Source organism: Taudactylus pleione, unplaced genomic scaffold, assembly GCF_031769625.1.
Source record: "Taudactylus pleione unplaced genomic scaffold, aTauple2 ptg000192l, whole genome shotgun sequence".
NCBI classification, from domain to species: domain Eukaryota; kingdom Metazoa; phylum Chordata; class Amphibia; order Anura; family Myobatrachidae; genus Taudactylus; species Taudactylus pleione.
Window position 1 is genome coordinate 2,778,027 of NW_028284594.1, and position 21,689 is coordinate 2,799,715.

Below are 21,689 nucleotides of genomic sequence, written 5' to 3' on the forward strand. Positions count from 1 at the left end.
CCAGAATCAGACCCCGTCGCTTACCTGTGCGGGCGCTGACCCGCGCTGTCTTCCGGCTCCCGCGCTGTACGCTCCTTCCTCTTCTCCCAAGGCAGTCTCCGCTGTTGTCCTCTGGAGGGTCCCGCTGCTGTGCTGCCCCACGCCGGCTCCTGCTCACCGCTGGTCCCCGCTGACTACCTCCAGGAAGCGCTGTCCTCCGGTCCATGGGCGCGGCCATCTTGGATTGCCCATGTGACCCCACTACCACCAATGAGGAGCCTTCTCCTTCTCTCTCAGCCTGTCAGCTCCCAGTGTCCACTATAAAAGGATCCCCAATGCTCACACAAGTTGCCAGTGCAACTAGTTTCTTAGTTTAGCTAAGTAGCCTTCCCACTGCGCTCCAGCCGCTCCACGTAGCCACTCGGCTACCAACGTCTACCCACGGCTATCCAGCCGCTCCACGTAGCCGCTCAGCTACCAACGTCTACCCACGGCTATCCAGCCGCTCCACGTAGCCGCTCAGCTACCAACGTCTACCCACGGCTATCCAGCCGCTCCACGTAGCCACTCAGCTACCAACGTCTACCCTAGGCTATCCAGCCGCTCCACGTAGCTTCCTAGCTATCTCGTTACTGCCGCATTCCTCAAACTCCTGTCAGTTCGCTGCACCCTCTCATGCGGAGAAACTTCATTAAGCCAAGCCTCCTCCAGCGAGCGTCTGCGCCAAATAATACAGATCCAAGGCCCAGTCCGGGAACACAGCTCCTAAATTCCACGCTTGTGACAATGATGCTTTACAATTGATGGTCAGTGGTTCAGCAAACCATGACAGAAACCCAATGGTTCTCCGCCATTGATGGCTATGTGTGGGTGATGGTTTTATTTATTGGTGCTGGGGGCACAGAGATTAGTCTCACCCTCTATGCCCTGCCCCCTTCCCTGATTGGCCCATAGCCTGCTGTTCACCACAGCAAAGATTCCCATCGATGGGTGCAAACGTTGATGATTTCATGCAATTCATGGTAACCACTGATGGTTAAGCCACAGATATCCATCCCTATTCTGTGCTGTTGATAATGCATAACTGATGGAATTGGCAGCATGTTGGACTAACCCCTTCCACCTAATATATCCTACACCTAAACGCCAGTTGACTGAGCTGAAAACACTGTGCTGCTGTTAAGTATAGATTACAGGTTATTTTAGCCCAGATCACATAATCTGAAAGGATGAATATGAATGCAGGAGTGGAGTGCCATTAAATCTACACACACAAAAGAAATTAAGATGAGTTTCTGCTTGAACTTTAACATGTTTTGAAAATAATTGTATAGTTCAAAAACACTCAAGTGGAACAAATACGTAAAATGCTGGTAATATTGTAATCAAATTTGGTCTCTTGGTACAATGGTGTCTTGTGTCACTTCCTTTTACATGCACTTAATGTATGTTAAAAACAGATAATTCCATCAGCAGTTGGTATGTAGCCTAATTCTGGAAGCATATACAGTATAATGCATCCTGATCATGCATCAACCTGCCCACCTACTGTAACAACTAGATCTGTGACTGACTTGACCAGACACACAGGAGCAAATTGTCGGGTGGTGGGTTTAATGACCAAATCACAATTTATTTTTGTTGCTTGCTAAGTGCTGCACGCCTCCCTCTCCATAAGGGTCTATTTGGAAAGAAGTAAGCAGTGGAGCAGCAGAGAAATCTCTGAACCCTGGCTTATCCCCGACTACATGTGTCTCATCCAATAATAATCTGTTTTGTGCACTCTCCGCTGTTGCATAGTTAGCCCACAGATATACCACCACAATTTCAAATACAGCCCTCCAATGAAATGTCTAACCTATTATCTATTAAATGCATTTTTATTTATGCTTAACGGTTGATAAATCTACCTGCTCTATTGGAAGTTTTATGCCTAATTGACAGCACTTTCCGATTGTACAATTGTACAACATATTACCTAGTGTAGTGTTGGCTCTATGATTGGACAGTGGTGCAGCTGTAATTTATATTGTGATACTAGCTCACGGATATATGGAATATGTATAAACTATTTCTCTCTGCTGAGACTTTCTCTAAATTTGGTGAGATCTATATTATACAGAAGATTTTACACATACTTCATCTAGTTTAATAATAAAAGAGGGCTTTAGAGCAAACAGTGATTGCCTGCGTAATGTCTGTACTAGGGTGATGGACATGGACATCCTAGGTCTGCTTCTAGGATGAAGACTATATATCGCCTATTCAGTGTGAAGGTTAGTAACTGTGATACACACCACCTGCCACAGATCGGGGTACACAGTGGATTCCACTTACTCTTTTTGTTCCCAAGGGATTGGGTCAACTTTGGAATTGGCCAGTAAATGAGGGCTGTATCTGACCTCTACATACACAACGCCTTCTTTTGCTTTCATCTCGACAAATTCATAGGCGACTTTCTTAATAGCTTCTCTGTCACCCCTAAAGAAATAATCAAATAATATTAATTAGTACTGTATATCAAATACATTTTACTGAGCTGCCAACTTAAAAAGTTTACAAACTAGCACAACATGGCAAAGGAGGGTTAAACATGTGCACTGTGCACAGTATAAACTAATGTGCAATGTGGGTTGGGTACGGGATCCCGTGGGTCGGGATACCTGCAGTCAGAATACCAACAGCGGTATCCCGACAGTCAGAATCTCAACAGAATTTCATAAGTATCCTAACCCTAAGCCACCTTTCACGCAGCCTGCCTAACCCTCCCCCTCCAGCAGCCTAACCCTAACCCAACGCCGGGATGCCGACTACATCCCATGCAGTGTATAGCACAGTGCGTTACTGAAAAACAGGGCTCCATGCAGAACATCTGTGGTTTGGTGTGAAAGTACCTACATCTTGAGATAAAAAGTAACCACTTGGTAAAAAGTATATACTGCACATAGTGCTTGAGGTAGGTATCTAAAGTGAATATTTAATATGATATATCAAAATTAAACTAAATACAGTGCACATCACACCGAACTGTCCCAATATAAAATATATCCAGTGCAACAACACACAAGGGATATTATATAAATGATCAAATCTGATTTTGTTTTTTCTTCATAGAACAATTACACAACATTAAAAAGTTTTTAGTTTGGGTGTAAGAATTCCGATTTTGTCCTTTATCATTTTAAATAGTTGTTTTGCTTTCTCCTCAGATTCCTATGGTTATTGTCTATTCAGTTCAAACTAGATATTTTCATATTTTAATATGAAGAACTAAATGAATGAGAACATACTATAAAGAATATAATAAGCATTCTGTAAAAGTGAGGTTTTACTTTAGCATTAGAGTTTTGGTTCCATGTGCACTGAGGGCCTGATTCAGAGTTGAACTCTATTCCAGCATCACAGTTATCCCGCCCATTCTAAGATTATGACTCCTCTGCACTGGTGCATGACTAGTACTGCACATGCGCAGTAAGAGTCTGCAATCTCGCACAATCTGCTGCCGATTCTAGGCGGTGGCGTGTCGCCGCCGTTGGGGGGGTGGAGAGGCCAGGATCTCTGTCGGCTCACAGAGATTTCTTCCTGGCCTCTTTTGTGTATCTTCAGAGATCGGCTTGAGGTAATTTAGTTGGGCGATCATTTAGCTGGGCGATCATGCAGATGATCCAATGCTCGGATTAGTAATGCATGCAGGTGGTTGCACCTGAATTAATACTTTTCAGTTACCATAATAGTGCTACCATGTTAGCAGCTGTGATAGCAATAGCGTCTGAGCCTGAATCACCCCCATAGTTTGTCAAGAGACTTGCATTGACTCTGTTATTGACTTTACATTAGATATTATTGTATGCATTGGATTTATACTGCATGTACTGGCATCCACTCTGTATGCCTTCTTACACTGTTGTTTACACAACTTGATTGTAATTACTGCTGCAAGAGTACAATCAATCAGTAAACATTTGCACTATATTCTGTCTCCTTCTCATTTTCAAACACTACACTGCTAACAAACACACAAACACATCCCTTTACACAATAGACGCCCTGACTCACCAGGGTCGAGTGCTGTACCAAACCCCAGTCTTTATTTTTTAACATTAAGCTATTAGTTATACCTATTAGCATAAGAAGAGATGGAAATAGTGGAAACAATGGCAATATAATGTTACAAATGGCCTGATTCAGAAACGGATGCTGTAGCCCAGCTGCTGTGTCTTTCTAAACAGGAATGGCATCCAACACCAACTAACGATTGCCTACACACCTGAGCAGAATGGTGTGAGTGAAAGGTCAAACAGAACAATCATTGACAAAGCACAAGCTATGTTAAGTGATACGAGTCTGGATAAAAGATTCTGTGCAGAGCCTGACAGTGTATTGCTAGAAATTGACTTTGTAAGCTCCAAATCTGGTCACTAGTTATACTACAAGTGGAAAGAAAAGAAAAGCTTGTTCATCATAGTTGTGTATGTTGATGATCTATTGCTTGCAGTCCAAGAGAGCCAGTTTGCCAAAGTCAAATTGTTGCTGAGTAACAAGTTCAGACCCAAAGACCTTTGGCCGGTGCACCAATTGCTGGGTCTGAGGATCATTCAAAATGTTAATGCTGGGAGTGTTACCATAGATCAACAAAGATACATTGAAGATATGCTCATCAAATCAGATGCCAAACCTGTCTGCATACCAAATGACAAAAGTACAAAAATAACAAAAGCTATGTGTCCAACAACAGAGACAGATGATGGTAAATTGATTAGTGTTAAATATGTAACAAGTGAGGAGAATCTTGCTGATATGTTGTCCAAAGGTCTGACATCACATGTACTAAGTGCTCTTCTGTAGAAATGCGGACTAGAATGCATTTGAAATGTTTATACGTCTTGCATTGTTGTTTTTTGATTTTTGTATACCCTGTGATTGGCTGGTAAAGCACCCAAAATGTGGAGTGTTGTGTAATGTAACCAGAGACAGCCTTGAGTGACTGGGTTGTTAAAATGGAAGTGCTTTACGCTGACTCCCTTCAAGCACTGCCGGTGTTGCGTCACCGCTGCTATCTCCAAGCTGGATGCCAAGTGCACTACTGCGCATGCACGTCTTCTCCGCCTGACCTCCATAGGAAGAGGAGCTGCCACTGAGCATCTGTGCCACATATTGGATACTGTGCTACACGGTATAGGCACTACAAACCCCACTGTGTCACCACCGATTACAGAAAAGGGTCACTGTTACCACTAATAAATATATTAATCAATTAAATAAATATATACATTTAAAATCTACCCACACCACCGCATTAACCACGTAAGCTCCTGGCTGGATCTGTCTCTTACTATACTGTATGTGCATGCCTGCATTAATCATGTGTTACCCATACTTGCTGACATTCCGGATGCCCCCTCTGCCCCCCATACTTGCCGACATTCTGGCACCTGGCCCCGCTCGCGCTACACAATTTATGGGAGCCTCCCGGCCGTTCTGGGAGAGTAGCCAAGTATGGTGTTACCCTGCAACCTGTTATATGTTGATTTGTAAACCAATACGCCTGGTTAAGTTATCTGCTATTTGGGCTGACCTCAATCGCACACCGCTGACACCTACCAACACCACAGGTTCTGCCAATATCAGGTGTGTGATAACGGTGTAATTGTGACCTGTGTCTATCTGGACCTGTGCTCGCAAACCTATAAGCCCACAAGGCAGTCACCTATTCTGCCTTCCATTTGTTCTGGCCTCTTCCTATTTACTGATCTTGAGTTTTTTAATGACAACAGATTATCCCATACAAAGAAACCAGGAACAAGAATAATTTGCTTTTGCTATCCCCCCCCCATACAAATGCCCCATTTAATGGCACTACTGAGCCCACCACAACTATATTGTACAATTTGGGAACATCTGGCATCTGGGTTGTGAAATAGATAAAGAGCTTGTTAGTAACTCACGCTATGGCAGGCATGTAATGATTAAATTTGGCCAAGAATTCTGTGAGACTGAGGGGTTCTTTATAGGATATAATTTGCAGGAGTCCTTCAACTGTGTCTGCTGGGATTTTGATTTGTCTTTTCCTGTGAGTAAAAAAACGTAATATTAGAGAGAGAGAGGGAGAGTAAGAAGCATACAACAAGCATAATATTAAGCAGTTCTACTGTTTAAGACATAAGAAAATGGCTTTATTCTCTATCAGTGGTGGATTTTACCTAGAGGGCAGCCCTAGTAAAATCCACCACCCACAGTGAGTCTCTACATACAGTAGGCAGTGGTTTCCTATTAGAAGTGCTATTTGCTAATCACAGCCAGACAGGCAGTCCAGTGGAGGTATTTTCTCCACTTGGGATTGCCAGACCAGACCGCAACAGAGAGAGAGAGCGCTTTCAATGGGAAGTCACTCTCAAGTCTTGCAGTGATCCCTATCTGGCATGTGCGCATCATCCACCCTGTGTCGGGAGAGGGTAGGAGCTGTTCAGCAGCTTCGGTGTGCGCGAGGAGTCCCGATATGGGAATTTTAAATGCTGGGACATATGCATGTGTAACCCGCCATCCTAAGGTGGTACCAACATGGTCCAAGTTAAATAGCATGGGGAAAAGTCCTCCAGAGAAAGACTATTGGGTCTGATTCAGAGATGCACGCAAACGTCCGATGTTTGTTTTAGGTCAGTGAATGCATCTGAGTTACTCAGTCAAGTGTCTCTATTGTCTATGCACAGAGACTCATATAGTGGGCCTGATTCAGGTCCGAACGGTATTGCAGAACATGTGCAGTTTTGGGATCATCTGAAAACCGTGAGAGTCCCCATAATAGCATCCATACCTGAATCAGGCCCAGAATCGGACACAGGATCTGAAAAGTTTAGTGACCATTCCTGGGAGGTATCAGAGAGTGACAAAAGCTGCTCACACAGGGGGCCATACTCTTGACAAAGAAACTGCTGGTGCAATTTTCGATAGTGTGCCGATGGTGCATCTAAATCGACAGTCATGGAAAAGCATTGTCTTAAGACGCAGCAAGTGGGCTTCTCAGTTGTTTTAATCGGTCACAACATTAGCATAAAGATGTAGATGCGACTGCGGCAAAAGATGCTGCCGCAGATGCATCCATCTTTGAATCCGCCCTTATGTGTGTTTGACACTTAGTACCCTGTATAATAGAATTTGATAATTACTTTGCAAAATGGATGATTGTTTCTGGCTTGAAGCTTCCATCCAAATGGACATGAAGTTCAACCTAAATAAAGAAAACAAAAAAACAAATGTAAGTCCCCACAGACATTTTATATTTCACCAACTTGATGACATTCTGAATTTTTTTTTTTAAATTATTTCATTTTCTGACTGCATTCTGATCAGAGCCGGATTATGGGCCCCATGTTCAAGGACCGATTGTGAGATGCAGAGGAGGTGTGGCCGCTGCTGTGTGGGTGTGGCCAATGCTGTATGGGTGTGGCCAGTTGTGCATTGGTGTTGCCTGTAGTATGAGGGTGTGACTAGTGCTATGTGGCTGTGTACATGTCATACACTATGTGCCCCAATGTCTCCCTAAATAACTACTGTAAAAATAGGAAAATTGCTTCTAGTAAGAAGTTTAAAGTTAACTCATTCTGTATAGTGTGGAGCTTAACGGAGCAGATAATGGAGTATTATTATTATCATTTATTTATATGGCGCCACAAATGTTCTGCAGTGCCTTACAAAGTACATAAACAAATAAGTAACCAGCGACTTACAATACAATACACGGACAAGGATAATAAACATAGCTATATTAGCGACCTTTACACCCACAAAAGCAGCCAAGTGTTAGTTGCCCTAGTGGGGAGTAAGCTATAAATGAAAATACAGTAGGGAGAAGCACAAGAGGGTAAAGGGCCCTGCTCAAAAGAGCTTACATTCTAAAATGGAGGGGCAGACAAACAGGAGTGACACAGATGGGGTAGGCGGAGAGGAAGGAAGATGTAGCAGCAAGTTAGGATGAGTAGGCACAATGCCTTGAATTTTGCAACAGCTCATGGCTCACCTTAAGTTTTGATAGCACCTGTTTTTACACCTCAAAGTTTCAAGAACACTCTAAGCAATGTGCTAAAAAATGATCACCTGTAATAAAGACAATTTCCACATCCCTTAATTCTCTAAAGTGTTAGAAGGTTGGACTTTGATGTGTCCTTTACATTTCTGAATTGTGCAGCACTGAGGATTATCCAGCCCCTTGCACATCTATACCCACTTATAGGTCGCAGTGGTACCACTTGAGCTGGCATGCTCTTTGATGTGCACTGGGTAAACCAGTTGTTTTGTAATGCAGATAAATCATCGTCACTGTCTCTTGTATTATGTATGTTTAAAAAATAAATTAAGAGATCAGTTTTTCTATGCTTTTCCCTGTATATGAAATAACACTGCATTTGTATGCAGGACGCATGGTTTTCATAGGCTCATTCTCATTTTATTAAACTGACAAGCTCTCTTTAAAATTCTTTTGAAGATGTCTAATTATTTGCTGGAAAATCCAAATGACCTCTATTTAATGAGTTTGTTTTATTCACTACAGCAAATCTTGGCACCTAATTGTCAAGAGCTCTGTTGCCCTTGAAACACTTTAAAAATAATTTGCTACATTCTAGAAATGGTTAATAAGGCATATGTTGGATGATAATGAGTGCTAGCATGTGTCCGAGTAGGGAAACAGATAGGAATGCCCATGCATTCACCTTCTGTGAGCAAGCAAATAAAACACAACACTGCAATGCAAATTCACCAGAATGCACTTACAAATGCTAGTGGAACCAGTGGGTTCCATTCTCACACCAGGTTACATACTTTTTACTGGTGTGACGGATGATGGAGTATTGCCAATTGTTTGTCAAACTACCTAATTTCTCAACACAACTATTTAGATAGTTCCCAGGAAGGAACTAGCTTCATGACTGTGATAATCTAAACTTCAGCAGTGTCCTTATCACTGTATGTCCACAATATTACTGGTCAACGTGTGCTAGCAAGATAAAGATGTATTGACGAGACATGGTCTACTCCTTGCTATGATGTCGCTGTAGTACATCTGATTTGGGTATTCTGGGGGGAAAGTTTAAAGTACAATTTCATGTTACATGATCTTAAAGTAATCCATCAAGTGAGCCTGCAATATCTACTGTGTATGTTTTTTCTTTTTTTACCCTGTAATCTCATAAAAACTGATATAATATGGTTAGAAAAATGACATATAATTACAGATGTTATCTAATAACATATTATTCCACAGTGGAAAAGTAAAATGGGATCACCATAATTTTTTAGAAGATTTTGGGGCATGATTATTCATAAATTCTGCCCTTAAAATATGCAGAAACTGCTTCCAGACACATATACACACAGTGGCAAATACAAACAGCTATACATTTTAATGTCTTTATTGAATTGAATGCACTGTGTAAACATTCACAGTGCAGGGTGGAAAAAGTATGAGAACTCTTAAACTTTAATTTAATAACTGGTTGATGGGTCTCCTTAAGTAGTAATAACCTCAACCTGGCGTTTACTGCCACTGCAGATCAGACTTGTACAATGGTCCAGAGGAATTGTGAACCACTCCTACTTACAAAATGGTTTCAGTTTAGCAATATTCTTGGGATGTCTGATGTGAACTGCTTTCTTCAGGTCATGCCACAAGCATCTCAATTTGGTTGAGTTTAGGACTCTTAACTGGGCCACTCCAGAAGGCAAATTATCATCTGTCGAAACCATTCTGTCGTGATTTTGGTCGTTATCCTATTGCATCACCTAACTTCTGTTAAGCTTCAATTGGCGGATGACTAATTTAACATTCTCTTACAAAATGTCTTAATAAATGGTGCAATTATTTTTTTCCATTAATGGGAGCAAAAGGTCCAGGACCTAAGGCACAAAGCAGCCCCAGACAATGATGCTCCCGCCACCATACTTTACGGTTGGGATGAGGTTTTGATGCTGGTGTGCTGTGCCTTTTTTGTCCACACAGTGTTGTGTTCTTTACAGACAACTCAACTTTTGTTCATGTGTCCACAGAACATTTTGCCAGCAATGCTGTGGATCAAGCAGATGCTCTATAGAGAACTTCAGAAGTGCACCAATACTTTTATAGTGACAGTGTGGCTTCCTCAGCGGCGTCCACACATAAACACCATTCTTGTTCAGTATTTTACATATTGTAGATTCACAAACAGATATATTTGAAAGTTGCAGAGGTTTCTTTAAACTGGCACTGTAGGATTATTATTAATCTCTATGAGTATTATGTGCTGTGCTCTTGCAGTCAAAGGGTTGGCCTTTCCTAGGGAGTGTGGCAACAGGGCCGAACATTTTCCATTTATAGTCATTGTCTTACTGTTCACTGATGAACGTTAACACTTTTAGAGACTCTTTGTAACCCTTCCAGTTTTATGCAAGTCAACAATTCTAAAGTCTTCTGCAATCTCATTTGTTTGAGACATGATTCACATCAGACAATGTTTTCCTGTGATTCCTTTTTATAGAGTAGGGCAACTCTAGCCAACACCTCCAATCTTGTCTCACTGATTGGACAGCTTGGCTAACTCTTCAAGCCAAGTAGCTTTTTCAGACATCATTAACCTAGAGTCTCATATACTTTTTCCAATGTACACTTTGAATATTAAAAAGATTAGTTAATTCAAGAAAAGTTATATACTAAAGATGAGACTGCACTTATTTATTGGAACCAAGTAGTGAGATGGCAGAAAAAAATTAAATAGCAGTCAGGTTTCCCAATAATGATAATAATTTAATCACAAATGAAAACAAAAATTACAATATACATATATAACTGTACATTACAATAAATATAATTAGGAATAACTATAATGCTGGGATCACATTATGGATAAAACAATCTATATGATTTCTACAGTACATTCAGTATATTGAATAAAATAGTTCCAAAAAAAGTACCTGTTGAAGGAATAATAAAGAATTTTATCTAATGTTCACTGATGATTAACTGGTATTCCACTTGCATGTGTATGTATAAAGTATTCCATGGAGAATGCTCTGTGGGATCACATATGATTAGACATTTCCAAATAGGCAGAAACCATAAGATAATGTTGGTGAATTTTATTAGATGTCACAAATTTTGACATGCAGCCAGCGGTGTAAAATACAGATTCCTGGGATCCTGGTTATACTACAGCAGGGGTAGCCAGACTTTTGGACTTGGTGATCTACTTATAAAGCTAAAAATCTTTTGTGATCTACCAAGTATGTAAACTTGCTCATGCCGTAGAAATTAGCCTGTAAAAGGGGACGTGGCATGTAAAAAAGGGGGCATGACCTTGCATCAAGGGGCGTAGGAACTGTCCTGCCAAAATCACACATTGGCCCCCGCACTATTGTATACTGATTATTGTGCCCCTATGCAAATCTGTATACCCATTATTTTGTCCCTCTTCCCATCTGTATACACATTACTGTGCCCCTCTACCCATTTGTACACTCATTACTGTGCCCCCCTCTCCATCTGTACACCCATTACTGTGCCCCCTCCCCATATGAGTATATTCTATTTTCTGCTCTATTCTCTACAGGAGTTAACTTACCTGCTTTCCTCCTGCATTGCAGTCTCACTCCAGTCAGCGTGGGTCTCCAGTCGCAAACATTGCGACGACTTACATGAAATCAGCGGAGTTGCCATCAGTAGGTTGCATTGGTGGGGGAAAGGGAGCCCCTTTTATGAGGCGAACCAGCCAGGTGCCATTGGGGCAAGGGTCTTGAGTGACCGCCCTAGTCACGTGTCTGGCGCCTGAGAGACATGCAGATGATGCTCCCTGGCTGCTCATTTTGTTACAAAGGTTACAAGGATAATTAGCTGCACTGATTATCCTTGTAACACAAATTGAGCAGCTGTGGAGCATCCTCTGCATGTCTCCCGGCCACCAGACGTGTATAGACCATACGGCAACCGGTGGTCCCTTAATACTGACATCGTACCACCCTGCCCCCCACCCCAGCCCATCCCTGGCCTCAGCCAATAAGAATAAGCCTGATTTTTATTGGCTATTGCTGTCACAGTGAGCTGACAGAGACAGCCATGTCTTCAGCTAGCCGCGGCTTCAGTTTGGCGCAGCAGCCAATAGAAATCACACTGATTCTTATTGGCTGCTGGTGATACACTTGACCTCAGACGTTACATGTCAGCTGCGGTGGTCCCTTAATACTGACATCGTACCACCCTGCCCCCCGCCCCAGCCCATCCCTGGCCTCAGCCAATAAGAATCTGCCTGACTCTTATTGGATGCTGCTGGCTGGTCCCGGACGTCCACCGCGATGAACGCTTTGGTCACCCCTGTACTATAGCATAGTTCCAAATCTCCAATCCATTGTACAATGTCAGCTTCTGCTGATGGTGAGCTGGTATTTGTGAACTGGGGTGTACTGTGCTGTGAATATGAAATAGTAATGGAATTGTAGTTGTGAAGCATTATAAAAGCTGCTGTAGTATACACTGTGACTGTATTAAAAATGCTTTTTATTTAATCAATATAGTTCTTTGCTACCCTCAAAAGATGTGGCTGTGCAGTACATTTCAACTGGCATAAATGCATCAGATTGCCTGCCTTGTGCATAACAAAGAACAAGCTCACAACAATTCCTTTATTTGGTGGTCTAAGTGAGAATATTAGTATTAATTGTCTATTTTTGAACCTTCCATCTGGGAGATCCCAGACGAAAGGACCAAGAGGCAAACCTGTGGGATGCAATTACGTAAATTGTGTTATCATGGCCCTGTAAATGAGTACTCCTACAGTGGGAATGGAGCCCAATGACAAAAAAAAGAGAAGTGGGAATTGGGAGACTGGCCTACTCTCCTAGGAGTCCTGCAGAGCTCATCAAAATTCAGTAGTCTTCTGGATATGCATGCCTTTATTCCAGAGTTTGGAACTACCACTGTAAAAGTGACCTCCATTACAAATGACCATGGTGAGAAGTGTAAAACCAGTGACTTGAGCATACCTCCAAACATTTATAAATACAGAGTTGGGACAAATTAAAACTCCACCATAATCCACCCATAACACCCACTTTTAGGCAAAGCTCCCGCTTCCCCATGCAAGCCAAGCTCCATTATACATCCTCAATTTCAGACTGTACAGTTGAAATTGGGGCAATTGGGAGGTATACTTAATGCCACACTGCTAACATATCAGGACCACCTGCTTCACTAGTTAAAACCTTTCCATTTGTCTCCTAAAATTCAACTCTGTTTAGTCTAAAAAAATATCTATGAGAGTGAGAGGACACTGGGACTGTCTTCATGCCACTTTTTGTACTAGAATCTTTTTTTTTTTATATATAGAAATGCTCTTTCTTGTACAAAGAGTAACAGACTGTGGACCAAATGTAATAGGGTGAGAGTTTAGAAAATGTGAGTGTTTAGCAGTAAACTATTATATTGGTTGAGATGTATCTTCAAAATGGGAAAACATCTGGGTGAGAGTTTAAATCATGAGAGTTTTTTGAGTCTGAAAAACATGCGAGTTTGCATGTTCTCGGACTCTATTACATTGGCCGAGTTTAAAAAGTGTGAGGGTTTACTCTCACATTTTCTAAACTCTCACCCTATTACATTTGGCCTTGTCAATTGAATGATCTGATGATACCTGATTTCCACCACCTAACAGAACATGTAAAACATAAGTCCTTTATCAGCCCATGTTAAACAGGTAAAAATTCCCTAACTTTCCCTATACCCCTTGAATCTCATTTAAAACAAAATACAAAAAGGAAAAAAACACACTCTGGCTGTGGCCTAAATGCCAAAGTTCTTTCACCTAATGATGGAAGTCCAGTAGACCACATGTCACTGAAATAAGCTAGTGCAACATAATCTCTGTCAATTGTCAGTAGATTGGAAACAACATTGTCGCTCCTTGTGGCAATAAGTCGTGAACAGGATCTTGTACACCTATCATAAAGACATTATGACCAGTGGCCTTGACGACTCATGAAACAACTTTACTAAACTGTGAGAGCCCTGGACAATGTAATTCAACAGCCCTGTTCTCTTGACATAATTGGGGTATAGCACTATATCACCGGGATCCTTTCCCTCTCTGTTCCCTCCCCAGTTTGCTTTGTTGTGACCAACTTCCTACCCTCCTCCTACACCCTTGCATTACATTACTGGAAATTCTGGTTTAGCATGAACCGTATTCTGGGTTATTGCCTAGTTAGCCAGTAAATGGTTATCTTTTTATAGCTTTTAGACAAATATTTTCTTTTACAATGCTTCTTCTTCTTCTTTCTTTTTTTGTTTGTTGTACTAAGCTATTTGCACAACTTTCTTGTATGTAAGCCAATTATTTAAATAAAGTTTCTAAAAAAAAAAAAATACACGCTCTTGTGTTGATGACGCTTAATAAAATATATAAAAATAATTTCAATTGCCAGTTTTTGGGAGAAGCAGCTAAGTTTCAAGAGTGGTATTGTAGCACATACAGTACAAGGAATAAAAGGAAACTGCCCTCTACCAAAAAGACTACCATAGAAATATTTATCTAGTATAAATTATTTAATTAAGTTAACTATATATCTGAAGTCCTTCTAGAAAATGTTGAAGTCGGTCAATTAAAACTAAACACTTTCTTTGGCTATTTGGGTAGATTTTTATTTGACATGTTAGAAGAAGCAAAAAGACTAATAGCATTTTTTAAAAAGCAATGTATAATTTGTGTGGGTACTGCATAAAGAAATTAGTGATATTGGAATGTAACAAGTGCAAGCACTGTTTCAGCACATGCGTGTGCAAACCCTCAGCAGTGAAGGGGCTAAGGAGCAACTGTTGTTCCCTGTAAGTTACAGCAAAGGTCATCACTGTAACTCCTTGGGGTCCATTGAATTAGGTGCGAGCGGCATGACGTGCATTTGCAATGGTGTGGATGTGCCAGCAACGGCACATTAACTCGCCCCTATTAGTCCCTAAGAGGCTGCAATCAAAAGTCAGCAGATCTGGGGCTTCTGTAAGTGCCACATATGCAGGGTAAGCTGATTTGCCCCTAACTGGATAAATCCCCTTGATGTTACTGATGGTGTTGTAATCCTTTGCTGAGGGGCAGAGGTTGTTAACTACCTTGAGAAGAGTAAAGTGCAGTGCAAGAAGCCTTGTGCTGGAACAAAGCAGTTGCAGGCTAAAGAGATGGGAACAGAAAGCATAGTGAAGCATGTAGTAGAGTACTGAACATCACTACCCCCCAACCATCCAGACCTTTGTGGGACATATTGATATGACCTACTGGTGTAGAACCTGGGTGAGTATAATAGGTACCAGAGGAATGTGAAATGGAGGTTAGTCCACACAGTAGGTCATTAACTAGGCTTGTAGGCTTATTGGTAAATGATAGTGGTACACAGTGGTGATAACAGCGGTGGAAATATCAGCCTTAATGCAGGTAATCGGTCCTCACTTCTGAGGAGCTAAGACACAGTGACGGGTACAGGGTTGTGCATGCATGCACCACGACGTTATCCTGCCGGAGTCACAGCACAGATAAGGAGACAGCGCAGGAGCGCATTCCTCTCCAACCCCTTCCTCGCTTTATTTTTCTATTATTATTTTAAGGAATCAACAGTCCTCCTGTAATCTAGACAGCTGTTTTCACATCAACTTGGGGAATATAGCTTCTACACTGCCACTATAATTACATCAACTGCTCCCAAAGCAGACAAAGACAAACTGCCCACTGGGAGCCGCTAGCTTTTTATTATAAGGATTTGAAAAGAGCAGTCTCAGTGATACTTAGGAATTGATTCTGATGCACAATAATCATTTCCATTTAACTGAAACAGCTGTCTGCTTCTTCTCTAGCAACAAAAATATTCCACAGACCAGAAGATCCCAGTACTACAATAGATGAGAACTTTTCAAATAAAAATAAATATGAGATTAATCCGATTTGGTCCACAAATTCTGCAGCTGAAGGTGAGCTAAACAACTAAACAAGTGCCTTCCTTAGGTGCATCCAAACAGAGGTGTAGCTTGTGGCCAGGGCGGCTGGAGCACGTGCATGTTACAGTGCCCCCCCCTCCAAGTATGAAAGGAAGGAGGCGTGTCCAGCATGTGAGATTAGATTAAAAGGAAATAAAATAAACATTAGTAACAGTATCGAACTGGGGCATGGAGGGCTAGGACTCAACCTATAATTATATATAAACTGCAGGCCAGTATTACTTAAATATAGTAAGTCCATCCAGAAAATTAAAGCAACTTTAATTTTTCTTTAAGTGCAAGTGGCAAAAACCATAAAGTGTGATGATGAAACAGGCTCTCATGAGGACTGCCACAGGAAAGGCAAACAATACTATCTAAATATAGAACATTATTACTGGGTAAGAAAAAACATGTTTTCATTGTTCATACTCTAATACACACGACAAACACATGGATAAAAAAAATCCTATATAACAGCTAATAATAATTTCAAACTTGAAAGATTAGTTACAAATAAACAACTAGTGTAATTTATTTGATTAAATGTGTGTGTGAACTGTTTCATTAGTATAACTAAAGACAGTTAATAAACCATATACATGAGTATCTTCATAATATAAAAAAAACAAGGTGAATCGACAAAGGGCTCTATTTATCAATCTTTTTTTTTTTACTGAAATAATGTGAAAATGGGTGTATGCACATCCTTCTCACATTATTTTAGTTTCACTGAAATGTATTACATGGCTTTTGGAGCAGTTTTTGTGAAAAACTACTCTAAGCCCTTTCATTTGCATTTCTTTAGCAAGCAGTAACAGGTAATTGTGAAAAAATACTGGATGGGAGCCCTGCTATAACATCGCCATATGGAGACCGCATTAAGCAGAGTTCCTTCTGGTTCCCCGACTTCTGCTCCGCTCTGACAGGTAGAGCAGATCCGGGAGTTGGCCCCCTGTAATCAGCTTTGTTGTCTAAATAGATCACAAGTTGGTCACTGTACAAAAAAACAGTTAAAAAAACAAAAACCTCAGACACTTACCTGCAGTTGGGAGTCCGCTGATCAGTGAGCTCTCTCCTCTGGTCAACTAGGTCGCTGGGGCTTCTGCACTGTGACCCAGGTCAGCACTGCTGTAAAGTGGCATCTCAGTTTGCAGCACAGCTGACCAGGGTCACAGACAAGAAGAACGGAAACCAGCTGACAAGAGGAGAAAGCTCCCTGATCACTGAGGTGGCAGCCTAGCGGGGGGGGGGGGAAGGCTGGTAGCACTAGTCGACGTCTGCATGCAGGAAGGCATACCTACAAAACATACAGTGAGAATTGTGCTGTGTCCCTGCTTGAGAATGTTGATACATGATAATTCCTAAATTTGCAATGCACATTTAGATGAAATTATCACACTACAATCTGCACTTGAAATGTGGATTGTAGTAGATAGGGGCCTTAGCCTCCCCATTTTTCACAATTCATTCTTTTTAGAGCCTTAGAAGATGTTCCATTGGATGAAAAAGGTGTTGATAGAGAATGGTAATTAAAAAATTCCATTTTATAGGAGCCCAGGATTTCAGAGTAATGGAATTAGGTTGTAAAATGAAAGCTTAAAATTAAGGATTTGTTAATTAAAGAATAATATGATTCATTTAAGCAAGTTGATATGAAGAGAAAATAGAATGTGGTAGCTCCCATATTAGGGATGAATCTCCTTTTGGTGACTATTGATAGTAGCTATGCTCATATTGGCTGATGTGGTTGGGGTGCCCTATTTAAGTTTCAGCATGTGGAAATGAAACTACATTCTTGAGAAATAAATGCGTTTGGTGGTCTCCTTATACGTACTATCAGTGAATCTAGGGGTCTATTCGGGTAGCAGTAAAAAGCCCTTTATCAGTGATAACAGGGTTTTCCACTTCTTCCTCTATTCACAGAAGGGGTTACCTTAAAAAATTGTCAGATTTCTCCAACGTTGCCCCAGCTATTTTACAGGATTACTTCCCCTTACACTAGTGTATGGGGAGAGTGGTTCATAGAAGCACGGAAAGCTCCGCTTTCCATTTCACTTCTACAAAAGCATCTGCCATCTCATGATGGCATAAACAGCATTGTTAAGGGAGAAGAGCAGTGCTGTGACATCAGCCAATCAGAGGAGCAAAAACATTTGTATGCTCAGAAAAAGAATTTCCTCGGACAAATCTTCTATGAAAAAAAACATATTTTCCATGTCAACCAAAGTACTCCACCAGTGGCTAGACACTTTAAGGAGAAGAGACATACTCTGATGGATTTTAATTTTATGACACTTGACCAAATTCTACTTTTCCATAGAGAGTAATCATAATAAGCTTCTTCTACAAAGATAAAGTGAGATGTGAATATACAGATTAAATACATTAACACCACATGGGGGCAGATTTACTATACGTCAGTTTTTTCAAACTGCAATAGTAATTAATGGTAAACTACCCTGATTTATCATTAATTACTATTGCCCTTTTAAATCCATCTATCAAAGTTGTTGATCATTGGTGGCTTTGTAAACCCAACAGTTGGTAAATCTACCCCATGGTATTGAAATATACTTGCCTCCTTTGTGTACATTTTTGTGGGGACTACTGATATGTTTTGTAAATAATCTGTTAACAAAGTTTTTTTTAATTATTTGTATCATTCTGTAAGAATATGAGCTGTACTATGATACAGCATATTCTGATGGATTAGATTGTACGCTTTACGTTTATCTGTTGTTTATAGAGTTGTCATTTGTTATATTATTGGCTAACACGCTGATGATTTTTTCATGTATCATTTTTATTTTTGATGTGCACTGCAAAGGGGGACAGCTACCTACCTCAGCAGCTGACCTGGGCAAGCACGGGCCTGGGTAATCAGTATCCACCCCACCCCCTCTGTGCCCCTGGCAACTATTACTTTGCTCAGTTTTTGTCGGTGGTCCACTTTCTGTTTAACATATTGGGCAAAATTACCTAAGCGGCGGGTTCTAAACCCCGGCGGTTTAGCTGTGGTGTGGCTACCTGCAGATTTACTACGGCCAAAACTGCTACAAAACCACTGTGAAACCGCCATAAAAACATATTTTAGAATAGAATAGAACATAGCTGTCGTTTAGAAACTGCCGCCAAACCCCTGGGGTTTAGAACTCGCCGTGAAACCACCACCAAACCACCGGGGTACTAATTTGAGGGCGGTGAAGTCAGAACTGTAGGTTCTGGCCATGATCCCAAGGTGACCACTACACAATCCAATTTCATTCTCAAAAGCATTGCTTTCATTCTGTCACATAACTATCTATGGTTCGAAGACAAATTCTACTTACAAACGACCGGGACAGCGATGGGGACATAGTATGCGAACCTCTTTTTCAGCTTCTGGGAAGACCATTTTATCTGGTCTAACCATAACTTTGGCACAAACCTCGTCCTCTGGAAACGCTATATAGATATCTTCATCTGGAGAGGCGATGAGGAATCACTCATCACTTTCATTTTTTACATTAATGACAATAATCACAATTTACTCTTTACTACCAAATACAGTAAGACCAGTGTAGAGTTCCTTGATCTAAATACTTTCATTGACAATAACCACATCCATACCAATACATAAACAAGTCGATGTAAATAGTTTTATCTTAGCAACTAGTGGCCATCATCCTAGTTGGTTAGATGGCATACCCACAGGACAGTTCAAGAGGGTGAGATGTAATTGCTCCAGATTGAGCGATTACGAAATACAAGGTGCAGCACATGAACTATTACCATCTGACAGGACAGTCATATATGTGGTCTGCAATGTGTTATTCTCACACACACTGTTAAGTTAAAATACCCCATTGCTAGGGGACATTCTTTGCTCATCCCCCAAACCTTGTTGTGTGGGGATTATGGCCCTCATTCAGAGGCGGTCGCAAGAAGTGATCTCTCTCTCTGAATGAGGGCGGCCGCTTCCTTTTCTTTTGTGCGGCCTCCTGGTCGCTAGCTAAGCTGTTGATGGTCACGATGGTGAACACCATCGCGACCATCGGGGCTTGCGACGAGACCCTAAGGTTGGGTCTCAGCAACAGCAAGCCCCAGGGAGCTTCCTGCTCTGATAGGGCAGGAAGCTCCCAACTGACATCACTGATGATGTCAGTGCGGCCGCCCAGAAAACGGTAGGCGTTCCTTAAGGAACGCCTCCATTTTTTAAACCACCCACCCGGCCCGCCTACAAAACGGGGCGAGCTGTCGATCAACATTGACAGCCGCCCCTTTTGTAGAGAGCTCCGGAGCGAGAGAGTTTCTCTCTCGCTCCGGGGCTTGCGCATGCGTGTGCAGGGCTAACCATGAACCCGGTTGTGAGCGCATCGGTGCTTGCGACCGGGTCTGAATGAGACCCTATATCCTCAGACATTGCATTACTATTTGCTTTATGGTTAACAGCAATTGCTTTTATTGTTATCACTCCTTTGTGCATTTACAGTAAGATATTTGAAAGTTTTTTTTATGTGATATGCATAAGTAAATATTCTCATATGTTATCATCTTTCCTTTCATTTATTACTTAGTATACACACTAATAAGGGGGTCACAGAGCGCGTTTACCACCTATTCCATTTGTATAATACTGTTAGAAGGCCGGACACCCTTCTGTGTAAGTGCAACCCCTCCCCCGCCCACTAAGATACGGTCCAGTGCGCAATATATCTACCCTACACATATATATATAATAGGTAGATAGAGAGAGAATACTAATACCAATAGTCAGATTTGAGAGTTCACTCCAAAGCCATCAGTTGCTTATTTGCCAGATCTTATGTGGACAATGGGCTTGATTCAGACTTGGGAATAAACTGATCAACTTGGTGAAACCATGCTGCACTGCAGGTGGGACAGATTTAAAATGTGCAGAGAGATTTAGATTTGGGAGGAGTGTTTCCAAACTGACATCTACATTGTAGAGCAGAGGTTCTCAAACTCGGTCCTCAGGAACCCACACAGGTCACGTTTTGCAGGTTACCCAGCAGGAACACAGGTTTACTCATTACTCACTGACACATTTAAAACATCCACAGTTGGAGCTAATTATTTCACTTGTGATTCTGTGAGGACACCTGCAAAACATGCACTGTTTGGGGTCCTGACGACCGAGTTTGAGAACCTGTGTTGTAGAGTAATAATAAAGCTGTGCAGTATTTGTGAACTACATGCAAAAGCAGCCAGTATTTACCCCACATGTAAAAAAAAATATGTATTTACACCCCTTGCACTGCAACATGGTTTGTTCAGGTTCACAGCTGAGAGAGTTATCTCTCTATTCCCAAGTCTGAATCAGGTCCAATGTTTTTATATTAGGTTCTAATAAAAACCAATAGATATGCTAGATTCTAATAAATACCAACGCTCATTTACACTGCAGGGTTACTCGGGTTGTTCCCATGTTAAACCCTGGAAGCTGCTCAGGTTGGAGTGCTGGGTCACTCCACCCGGGATTCGAACCCTTGCCCCTTTTAAACCTAGAAGCAACCCAGGTTAACCCGGCAATAACCCGTGTAATAGCTGCGGTTTAAAAGGGGTGTAAAATGGAATAATTTGTCCGGAAAGGGGTTAATGCATATGTGTAGTTTAATTAATGATATTCGTCTTGTAAACTGCTTATAGTAATAGTAAGTTCCCAGATATATTATCCGTGAATTGTTACTTATTAGCCCAAGGCCTTGACAAAGCTATTTTGACATAGTGAAACGTA

At 41.4% G+C, this 21,689-nt stretch overlaps 1 protein-coding gene across 1 annotated transcript in view; it reads right to left on the reverse strand.

Moving 5' to 3' along the window:
* The window catches only part of ADA (adenosine deaminase), a 125,817-nt gene that overhangs the window by 73,520 nt on the left and 30,608 nt on the right, over positions 1–21,689 (reverse strand). The window contains exons 2-4 of the mRNA XM_088476741.1: positions 7,143–7,204; positions 5,925–6,047; positions 2,317–2,460 (exon numbers count right to left, since the gene is read on the reverse strand). Coding sequence (XP_088332867.1) covers positions 2,317–2,460; positions 5,925–6,047; positions 7,143–7,204 — 329 coding nt within the window. The remainder of the gene's footprint in view (positions 1–2,316; positions 2,461–5,924; positions 6,048–7,142; positions 7,205–21,689) is intronic.